The following is a 12,212-nucleotide window of genomic DNA, read 5'->3' on the forward strand; positions in this document are numbered from 1 at the left end:
AGCTGATATGAATACAAAACTGAGAAATGGCAAAATAAAACAAGTGAAGGCTCAGAATTCCCATATTAATAACAGCAACTGCTGAATCATCATGAAAGGAAACTTACCTTGTTCCTTCTATATTATAAAAGATCATGAACATAAACAATCCGTGGCTATTGCTAAAGTCTTCTCATCGAATGGCCAAATCCAGAAAGGATTTTCATTGCAGTTATGTATAATAAAGGCAGATTGGGCCTCTAAGTTCTATATGACAGAATAGAAATTCCAGAAAAATGACTAGAGTCAAGAGACATTTTGTTTTAGATTCCTCCCTTATTTTACTACCTGTACTACCTGTCATTAAAATTTGTGACCATCAATGGTTGATACATACTGGATACATTTTAGTATTCTTTAAATCCATATTTTACATTAACTAGTTCCATTTTAGCAGAATTATCAAAAACAAGGTTTAAAAATAAAAGCTAAAGGAAGTCAGTGCACAGATTAAAAAGACTGAAATACAAAAACCTTTACTCATGACCCTAGTAAGCATTATACATAAATTCAAGTATGCCTATGACTACACCAAAAGTTTTTCCACAGCACTGATCGTGATTCCTCAATGTCCAGTTCCTGACTCAGATTTTCTGGCATTAGCAAACACTAGCAACATCTTTAGACTGCATCATTCCATCATGTTGGATGAAGGCACATGTTCCTGTACTATTTCACTGATCCAAGTGGCAAGTAGGCCTGGAATGAGTCCAGAAAGAAATTTCCCCAGAGGAATGGAAACCAAAGAGATGGGCAGGCATTGCCTTCATAAAATATTCCTCAGAGATAAGAAATGTCTAGCATCAGTAAGAAACTGTGTGTCATGATGCAGAAAAAGAAATAAAAAGAAATGTGATAAGGAAAGAAGGAAAGAAAGGAGAGTGATTATTGATTAAAAGAGTTCTCTGAGGACATGATAACTGACTTTCCACACAGAAGAAACTAACAAGACAGGCACAATGGGACAAAAGACAGACTTGGTCCCTTTCCTATAGTCTTGATTAATATGGAGAAGTTCAATAATATTTGAATAAATTGTAGACTTTACATTATAGACTCATTTCTGTGTGTTATATGCATGTGTCCCCATATATATGTGTATATGTATTTGAGAATATGTTTTCTTGTGCACATAGATGTGAAAGCCAGGTACTGACTTACAGCTTCTCCTTCAGTCACTTTATGTCTTAAGTTAATTTAAGATGATTTATAACTGAAAGTGAACATTGTAGCTAGACTGGATATCCATTGAACTTGGATTTTCCTACTGTTTGCCTTCCCTGTCCTCCAGAGCTGGAGTTCCAGATCCATGTGGATCAAAGGAAATGTCCTCCATTGCTGGTGGGAGTGCAACTTGTACAACTACTTTAGAAATCAATCTGGTGCTTTCTCAGAAAATTGAGAGTAGTGATATTTAAGACCCACTATACCCTCCTGGGAATATACCCAAACAATGCTTCACCAAACCACAAGGAGTTTTGCTCAAATATGTTCATAACAGCTTTATTCATGATAGCCAGAAAGTGGAAATGACCAAGATATCCTTCAACAAAAGAATGGATAAAAAAAGGTGTGGTACATTTACACAGCAGGATACTACTCAGCTATTAAAAAAGGAGGACATCATGAAATTTGCAGACAAATGGATGGAACTAGAGGAGATCATCCTGAGTGAGATAAACCAGGCCCAGAAGGAGACACATGGTATGTACTCACTAAGTGTGGGTATTAGCCATATAGTTCAAAATAACCATGCTACAATCCACAGACCCAAAGAAACTAAGTAGAAAGGAGGGTTCAAGGGATGATGTTCAAATCCCAATGAGAAGGGGAAGGAAAACAGACATCATAGGCATTAGAAGTGGAAGGAGAGAGAAAACTGGTTGAACGAGGAGGTAGAGAGGGGGCATGGTTGGTGAGAATCAGGTGTAGGCAGAGAGGAGATAAAGTATGAAAGGGATGGGGTAGAGAAGGGAAATTTGTGTTGGGGCATCTCTTGGACAAACTGGAGATCTGGGAAGATATGAGGTGGCCCTAGCTGAAACTCCTACCAGTGGGAGATACTGAGACTGAAGTGGCCATATCCAGTAGCCAGGCAGGACATCCAGTGAAGGGAGGGGGATACCAACCCACCCCCCAAAATTTTTTGACCAAAATTTGTCCTGCCTACAAGATGTACAGGGATAAAGGATGGAACAGAGATAGAGGGAATGGCCAGTGAATGACTGGCCCAACTTGAGATCCACCCCATGGGAGAGACCCAACACGACATTATTGATGGTACTCTGCTGCCTTGAAGACAGGAATCTAGCATGGCTGTCAGCTAAGAGGCTTCATCCAACATATAATGGAAACAGATGCAGAGAACCACAGCCAAACAGTAGGAGAAACTTAGGGAGTCTTTTAGAAGAGTCGGGGGAAGAATTGAGGGAGTTGGAAGGGTCAATGACACAACAAGAAGACCTACATACTCAACTAACCATGAGTCATGGCCAATTAACATGCATGGACGTGTCCTAGGGCCCCTACATGTGAAATCAATGGGCTGCGTTGTCCTCACATGGGTTTCTTAACAATTAGAGCAGAGGCTATCTATGTCTTGGACTCTCTTGCCTCCCTCTGGATCCCATTTCTCTAGTAAGGCTGCACTGTCTTGCCTGTGTGCTCACTTAGTCCTCATATGACTTTGTGTTACAGGGCTGGTACACAAGGGTAGGAGGTAGTGGGAAAGGGTATAGGGAGGAAGTGGGTAGGAGTTTCGGACTGAGAGGAGAGAAGGAAACTGGTAGAGATTGGGATGTAAAATAAACAAATAAATTAATGGGGGGAAAAGACTGCAGAAAGCTGGAAGTTCAAAAGCAAGAATGCTTGAGGAGAAGATTGTGACAATATGTCTAAACTCCACTTATAAGGGAGTACATACCATGTGTGTCTCTCTGTGTCTCTGTCATCCCACTCAGGATGATGTTTTCTAGTTCCATCCATATACCTGAAAATGTCATGTTTTCTTTGTGTTTAATAGCTGAGTAATATTCCATTGTGTAAATTACCACAATTTCTGTATCTATTCTTCTGTTGAGGAACATCTAGGTGGTGTCCAGATTCTGTTTGTTACAAATAAAGCTGCAATTAACATAGTACAGCAAGTATCCTTGTTGAATGGCGGAGCACCTCTTGGGTATAGAGCCAGGAATGGTATAGCTGGGTCTTGAGGTACATCTATTCCCAATTTTCTGAGAAAGCACCCAATTGACTTCTAAAATGGCTGTACAAGTTTGTACTCCTATCAGCAAGGCAGGAGTGTTTCCCCTTCATCCACATCCTTGTCAGTATGTGCAGTCACTTGAGTGTTTGATCTTAGCCATCCTGACAAGTATAAGAGAAAAACCATGTCATTTTGATTTGTATTTCTCTGATGACTGAGGACACTGAGCGTTTTTAAGTGTTTCTCGACCATTCAAGATTCTTCTAGTGAGAATGCTATGTTAGCTCTATGACCCCTTTTTAAATAAGTTGTTTGTTGGTGTTTATTGTTTTGAATTCTTTATATATTTTGGATATTAGCCATTTGTTTAATGTAGGATTGGTGAAGATCTCTTTGCAATCTCTAGACTGTCATTTTATTCCATTGACAGTGTCCTTTGCCTTACAAGAGCTTTTAGGTTTCAAGAGGTCCCAATTATTAATTTTTTATCTTAGAGCCTAAGCTGTTTGTGTTCTGTTCAGGAAGTTGTTTCCTGTAGCAGTAAGTTCAAGGCTAATCCACACTTTCTTGTCTAATATATTTAGTGTATTTGGTGTTATGTTTAGGTCTTTGATCCATTTGGACTTGAGTATTGTGCAGGATGATAAATATCAATCTATTTGCATTTTTCTACATATAGACATCCAGTTAGACCAGCACTTTTTGTTGAAGATGCTTTCTTTTTTCCATTGCATGGTTTTGGCTCCTTTGTCAAAAGTCAACTATTAGTAAGTGTGTGAATTGATTTCTGAGTCTTGATTTGATTCCATTGATCTACCAATTTATTTCTATGCCCGTACAGTGAAGTTTTTATTACTATTTCTATATAGTATATCTTGAAGTCAGGGATGGAGAAGCCTCCAGAAGTTCTTTTAGCGTATAGGATTTTTAAAAAATATTCTGGGTTTTTTGTTTTTCCATAAGAAGTTAAGAATCATGCTTTTATGTTCTGTAAATAATTGTGTTGGTAGTTTGATGGGGATTCCATTGATTCGGGAGATTGCTTTTGGTAAGATGGCCACTTTTACTATGTTAATCCTACTGCATAATATCTGCTCAGGTCCTTCTGACTTTGAGTCTCTGTTGAGAAGTCAGATAGGTCTGGTAGATAATTCTGAAGGTCAGCCTTTATATGTTATTTTGCCTTTTCCCTTGCAGCTTTTAATATTGTTTATCTGTTCCATACCTTTATTTTTTATTATTATGTGGCAAGATGATTTTCTTTTCTGATCCAATCTATTTGTGTTCTGTAGGCTTCTTGTATATTTATATACATCTATTTCTTTAGGTTGGAGAAGTTTTCTTCTATCATTTTGTTGAAAATATTTTCTGGAGTAATAGCCTATTGCAGTTAACTTACCAGTATGGCCTAATAATCCTTATTATTAGGCATATAATTATTATTGTGGCAATATTTTCTAACCTGCTAGCAATCAGTGAAGACACAGACACTTCTATTTAAAAATAGCCTTAGTTAACCTGGTGCAGGGCAGATATTAATCCCTTAGTGGGGCAGGTATGGAATTTTTGCTCCAATACCACGCCATCTGCTTCTAATTATTTCTGTCAAACTACCTCTGATCCATAATCCCAAATACTTGCTAATTATCATCATCTGGGACAAGTCTCCACCCATGCTGGCCATGTGCTTCTCCTCCCTCTCCCCCAGTCTCTCTTCCCAAGATTATCCCTGTTTCTCCAAGCCTGGGAACCTTAGCCACACCTATACCATTTGCCCTGCCCAGCAGTGATGGTCAAATAGGTTCGACTCTAGGCAAGGTACAAGTGGGTCACAGAGACAGCAAGCAGTAATTAGCATCAAAATACATCATACTAGCCTCCAACAATGGCCGCATCTAGCTATGTGCTTATCTGTACTTAATGATCCCCAGGGCATGAAGAAGACTTCCAAATAGTGGCCAGATAAAGTTAATTTTAGGATTTTCCTAAAAAGACTCAAACATAATTTTCCTCAGGAAAAGACATAAATTTAATCATAATACAGAAAGTACTGAATAAGGCTGCCATTTCTATAGTTTTGGAAAGTACTTGCTCTGCACTTCCTGTTTATTCAGATATTATTCATTATTTTCAGGTCTCTGGTGGGAGTAGATAGTTACAGTCTCACATTAAGCTTAAGTTGTTTAGGACTTAAGAAAATTGTGTTAAGGACTAAAAGGCTGTTTCTAGTTTAATAAATGCAAGTCATGATATAAAATGAGTGAGGTATAGAACTTTGAACACACCAAGATAAGATAGATAGATAGAATACTTTCTTCAAGTTTGCTAAGTACATATGGACTGGGCATTGTAAATGTATTTTTCCCAGTAGTATATAGCTTGTTGATGTTATAGAAAAAGTCTTTTATTTAGACAAAAAAAAATGGGAAAATGTTGCAGGATATTTGATCCCATTGTGAACCCCAACATTGTGAATTGTAAAAACCTGTTTCTAGTTGTGGAGTGGCTCATCCATAATACACACCTTTAATCTAAGAACTTTCTCTTTATTGTAAGCAGGTGGTTGTTGCTCAGCCCTAGCACATACCTTTAATCCAAAAACTTTCTGTAAACAAGAATAAAGTGAACCCTAGTTCAAGAAGTAGAGTAAGTAACCAGCTGACGAGAATTAAACAGAAAGGAAAGACTTTGAGTTCAAAGGTATTTAAGACAGCATAGAGAAAAAGGAAGAGGAGGGAGGAGGAGGAGAAGGAGGAAGAGGAGAAGAAGGAGGAAGAAGAGGAGAAGAAAAAGAAGGAGGAGGAGGAGGAGAAGGAGCTTGGGGCTTTTGGCTTTTGGCCTTTTCCTTCTTGGATGTGAGCTGAGTAGGAAGGTCAGCTGGTACTTTCTCTGCCTCTCTGAGCTAGCAGGTTTCCATCCCAAATATGGCTCCTGAGCCTTCACTAGTAAAAACTGAATAACTGGGATTTTCTTTTATTATAACAATATATCATAACAAAACACAACTAGCTGGACATAATAGCATAAAATATGTTTTTATACTTAGGGAGGCTGATATTTAACCCACTATCATAGTGAGCTCATCTGAAATCTTTTTCTTGGTCTACAAATGGCAAATCTTTTGGTGTCAGTGCATGTCTTCAACTATGTGCACATGAGACTCTGGAGACTTTCTCTATTCTTGTAGCTTCCTCCTAAAAATATCTTGACATATGAATTGTGGCTCACTTTCAGTCAAACATTAACTTCCTTTAATCCTTGAGGACATTATGTCAAATATAGTTTCATTCTGAAGCTTTGAAGATTTGGGCTTTGTCTTAGTCCCTGTTCTGTTAATATGAAAGGACACCACTGCCTCCTCAAACTAATGCACCAGCCAAGGAGAATATAGGCAGTAAACTTCAAACTCCTACCCAGACCTAGCCGATGAACAGGATATTCTCCACCGTTGAGTGGAGAGTGAGATCTGACTCTCACATGAACTCCGTGAGACCTGACTCTCACACAAACTCTGGTGCCCCTTTTCTGACCACATTCCCTGGATGGGGAGGCCTGGCAGCACTCAGAGGAAGGATAGCAAGTTACCAAGAAGAGACTCGATATTCTAAGAGCATATATAGGGGGAGGAGGTCTCCCTCAGTCACAGACATAGGGGAGGGGAGAAGGGGGGCAGTGGGATGGAGGGAGGAATAGGAGGATACAAGGGAAGGGCTAACAATTGAGATGTAATATGAATAAATTAATTTTTAAAGTGAAGAAAAAAAAAAAGAAAGAAAGGACACACCATAGCCAAGGCAACTCTTATAAAAGAAGCATTTAATTGGGAGCTAACAGTTTGGAAGGTGAGTCTATAATCATCATGGTAAAAGAAACAGACTGACACAGCAAGTGATCAGTAGCTAAGAGCTACATTCTAATCCATAGTCAAGAGAAAGAAGAGAGAGAGAGAGAGACAGGGAGAGACAGAGAGAGAGAGAGAGAGAGAGAGAGAGAGAGAGAGAGAGAGAGAGAGAGAGAGAGAGAGAGAGAGAGAGAGAGAGAGAGAGAGAGAGAGACTGGTGTGAGCTTTTTAAACCTTAAACCCCACTCCAAGTAATACAATTCCTGCAACAAGGTGACAACTACTCCCACAGGCATGCACCTCTTAATCTGTCCCTAAACTTTTCACTCCATAGTGACTAAGCAAATTATATGAGCCCATGGGGTCATTCTTATTCAAACCACCACAAGCTTCAACCTGAAATTTTTAAGTGATACAACTGAGCTTCAAAACATTTATTTCACTCCTTATTACATCACATAGAATTTCCACTACAAGCTTAAAGGGATGGACTAAAATGTGACATAGTAGAGCTGTTCTTAATGATATCAGGAAAGCTTTGATGTTCTTGTCATTTATGATAATGCTAGTTATAGATTTTCTTAAAGATGCTAATTGTAAAACTGGGGTGTTCTATTACAATAATTTACTGAAAGCCCTTTAATTTGCTTTTTATTACTGCTGCTGAAGATCAAAACAAGTGTTTATTGAATTGGGCAGGAACATCATCAACTTAGTTCTGCTCATTGGCTTTTTTGCTTATATAATCACTATAAACATTGTTTCTAGTCCAAAATTAGAAGAGCATCTCATTTTGCATAGTTTTAGCTCATTAGTCTTTTAACTTTTGTTTTATTTGCAAATTGTGTTTCTCATGTGACTGCTCCTCAGTAACATGAGTAAACTTTAGGCACACAGTGAGCAGCATTAACCACAGCATAATTCCCATACTTTCAGTCTTATACCTTTTAAATCCATTTTTCACAGCACAAGAAAAATGTCTGTGTTTAACAGCCACCAGCTCTCAGTCACCTCACAGTGTGATCTAAAGAGCATTTTGGCATTTAATTGAGTGCACAAAGATGAACTCATACACTCTATTGTGAATATCCTAAAGGATGATTAATACCTATCCTGATCATGAGGCCAAAACATGTTCAAATGTATTGATTGAATTTATCAAATAAATAGATACACACAAGAAGATAGTGGAGTGCACTTTAGAAAATATTCTATCTGGTGGTTCATCTACTTCTATATATTTATAAAATACTCCCATTAACAATGAACTCAAAACATTACTACGAAGGATAAGATTGAGGTAATGAATATTCAAAACTTGCCAGTAATTCATCTTCTAAGTAGGTTCTTTGTATTAAGATTTATATTTTGTATGTCTCAAAGAACTCCACAATGGCAGGCATTCCCAAAAAAAAAAAAATCAATTTAGTGTATGTAGTGAAGGTTACACATAGCCTCTTCTATCATCATCATCATCATTATTATTATTAATATTATTATTTTCTTTGTAGACTACATGTAAAATACTTATCAGACTAAGTTTGATAAGCACTCAATGTTGTGTGTGAGAGAGAAAGGCAATCAAAGAGGTCAGCTTAGATAAAAAAAAATTTAATAGATGCAGTGATTATATGAAATAGAATATTATTAGATATAGGGAGAAAAACGATACGTAAAAAGCTTCCCCAATTTCCAGGACATCCCCATACCCAAGAATTTAAGGACTACTGCATGCGCAAAGATTTTATGTTTAAAGAAGATTCACTGTAGACAGCAAGGCACTAATAGCATTGGTATAACAGTTAGGAAAATAATCACCATTGGCCACAAAAGTATAAAGTCAATACCCAAAACACTACTCGTAGAACAGGAGAAGAAAAAAAATCAAAGAACAGATTTTTTCTTCTCTAGAACTTTTCCTAGAGCTTTTTTAACATCTTTGTTTCTCAGGGAGTAGATCAGAGGGTTCAGCATAGGGGTGACCAGGGAGTAACACAAGGATGCCAGTTTGCTCAGTTCAGGAAATCTGTCAGGGGTGAGGTACATGAAGAAGACGGCACCATACAGCACGCTCACAACACCCAGGTGAGAGCTGCACGTGGAGAAGGCTTTCCTCCTTCCCTCCGCAGAGCGGATTTTCAGAACAGTGGACACGATGCACATGTAAGAGACAACAATGACGATGATAGTTGGCAAGATGATGATGCCGGCCAGAGAAAAGGATACTATTTTGTGTACGAAAAGGTCAGAACAGGAGAGTCTCTGAAGTGGCCGAGAATCACAGTAAAAGTGGTCAATAGCCCGTGAGGCACAGAAGGATAAAGTAAACGTCATGCTGGTCTGGAGAACAGAGCTGATGAAGCCACACAAATAAGAGCCTGCCACCAACTGAGCGCAGAGACGTGTGGACATGTGCACGGAATAGAGGAGCGGGTTGCAGATGGCAATGAAACGGTCGTACGCCATGGCTGCCAGGAGAAATCCTTCAGCCACAATGAAGAGCGCGAAGAGAAAGATCTGGGCCACGCAGCCTGCAAACGAGATGGACTTGCTCTTAGTCCAAAAGTTGCTTATGGCCTTTGGTGCGATCACAGATGAATAGAAGAGGTCGATGAAGGAGAGGTTGCCTAGGAAGAAATACATCGGCGTGTTCAGCCTGGGGTCAGTCATAATGATGGCCATCATCCCAATGTTTCCCAGAAGGATCATGGCATACACAAGCAGGAAGAGGAGGAAGAGGAGTATGTGGAGCTCAAGGCCAACCCTGAAGCCTACAAGGATGAAGTCAGTCACTCCTGAGTGATTGCTTGTTTCCCTGTCACCCATGGGAGAAACCTGATGAGAGGCACAAGGCAAAATAAATAAATTCTTAGCTTGACCTTAGTATTACAAATAGCTGCCAACACCGCAGGGCTTTCAAGGCTGTTAGTAATAGACATTATTTTAGCTTTAAAGTACTGCAACTTACACCGAATTCACCAGGTAGTGAGGACTTTACATGTTACTTTCAATTTTTTAATTTCTAAAATAGATATACTTCAGCATTTTCCTTAACTATAAATACAATGCCTTCTTAAAATTCCTATCATATTTGCTATATCGATGGTCTATACTTTCCTTTGCTATCGAATACATTAATTTAAATATTATGAAGCGCTGACAAGAAGTGAGCATAGATAATTTAAGAAATGCTGTGCAGGTAGCAGTGTAGGTAGTCTGAGTTTAGAGATACAGTCACCTTAGTATTCAAGTTTATGAGAAGTTGAAGCTTAGCGTGCTAGCGAATAATTCTAAAACTGCATCTGGAGTCTCCATAGATGCACAAGTCCATATATATTTTTATGTACACGTTTATGTACATTTTATGGAAGGAAAACAGAAGTGGCACTAAGGTAAGGGAAGTGACTACTAGAAGGGAGGAAATGAGGAGAGGGCACTAAAGGCAGGAACAGGAAGTTCTCAACATGCTCGATACAGGAAAGAAACTGTCTGTTAAACCAAACACTGTGCATGGTGAGCAGGCAAATAAAGACTTAATCATTTATTTTCAGTTGCCTAGTATGTTTATTTCTTTTTGTGGCTCATAAACATTTCGAATTAAAAATATGTATATAGTGAATTGCATACAATGTTTAGGATTTCTCTCTCTCTCTCTCTCTCTCTCTCTCTCTCTCTCTCTCTCTCTCTCTCTCTCTCCCTCCCTCCCACCCTCCTCCCTCTCTCTCTCTCTCTCTCTCTCTCTCTCTCTCTCTCTCTCTCTCTCTCTCTCTCTCACCACACAATCTCATAAGGAAAAAATATCTTTTTTTCTTTAAGGTCACAGTTCAGCATTCTTTAAGAAAAATGGACAGAAGTGTTGTGTTATTTGGCAAAAGCCTCTGAGCAAGCTACCTTTGTGTGAGAGTACTGACTGCCTTCTATTTACCCTGAACATGGATTTATACCTGTCATTGATTCTTCCATAAGACACTGCAGACTTTGAAATCCCTATATTAACAATAGGTCCCACGTTTTTTCCTTTTTGAACTTCAACATAGGTGACAGTAATTGCAGCTAACATTTATGTCAACACTTCCTAAATGTGTTCATGATAGTTTATTTAATACATACAATAATACCACATGGATACTGTTTTAGTTCCATTTTTCCTGAAAATGTATAAAGAACTAATCTTGTTAACATTTACTAACCAGTGTCAGAGTATAAGTTAGAGAAAAGAAATATGTCTCTAGCATCTATGCTCCTGAAAAATCATGTTGTATTACCATAAGGCATCGCTATTCAATAAAAACTTCTGTGTTTTTTTAAACTTCTGTTTCTTTAATTTACTTTAGCATTATTTATTATCTTTAATAAAAATTCCTTAATTCTTCAACCTGAGTCAAAAAACATTTTTCAGGAACAGTAGCAATTATTGACATGCTTAATATTAATATTGAATACTGATCACTTTCATATTATAGCTCTCTTAAGATCACAAATAATTGTGGTCAGCATATCATTTTATATTGATATAAATACCAATTAGTAAATATGCACTTGTTATAGAAATTAAAGTAAACTAAAAACAGAGCATGTAGACTCAGGGTCAAACCTGAAGGCTGTGTAATCATGCAGTTATACAACACAGCAAGTGCTTTAGGATGAAATAGTCTTCTACTTTCTAACTCAGACCTTGGACACAGTTCCTTAGACAAACTTGCTTTCTCATATATAAAGAGAATAAGAATACTATAAGCCAAAGTTTTGTTGTGGAAATTAAATGGCATACATGCATAAGTCATTTGGCTCCATGGAAAATTTTCAACTAATGTTATCTATTCCTAACACTTTTCTATAACCGACCAATTAATTCATACTCAATCAATTTTAACTTTGTTATAAACTTGTAATATGCATGTGTCCTTTTATGATAAGCCAGTCTAAGCTACACTAAGGAACCAAAGAAAAATTTAAAGTCTAGGGAATAAAGACATCAATGAGAAATGTGATTATATTATTATGTCAGAAAAATCAATGACTGAGACAAAAGTAATAACCACTATTCAACAATACAATTTTGAGTAATAAATTAAAATATTAACTTAATCCCTAAAAAAGAAAATATGTCCAGATATTATAGGGACA

The 12,212-nt window shown here is 37.8% G+C and overlaps 1 protein-coding gene across 1 annotated transcript; it reads right to left on the reverse strand.

The window, feature by feature from the left end:
* Window positions 1-8,969: 8,969 nt before the first annotated feature.
* On the reverse strand, window positions 8,970-9,947 carry LOC127210454 (olfactory receptor 9K2). Its single transcript, XM_051170133.1, has one exon. It carries the CDS (start codon window positions 9,909-9,911, stop codon window positions 8,970-8,972), a length of 942 nt encoding a protein of 313 aa, XP_051026090.1. The 5' UTR covers window positions 9,912-9,947.
* Between the last annotated feature and the right edge of the window lie 2,265 nt (window positions 9,948-12,212).

Source organism: Acomys russatus, chromosome 28 (genome assembly GCF_903995435.1).
Source record: "Acomys russatus chromosome 28, mAcoRus1.1, whole genome shotgun sequence".
Taxonomy (NCBI): domain Eukaryota; kingdom Metazoa; phylum Chordata; class Mammalia; order Rodentia; family Muridae; genus Acomys; species Acomys russatus.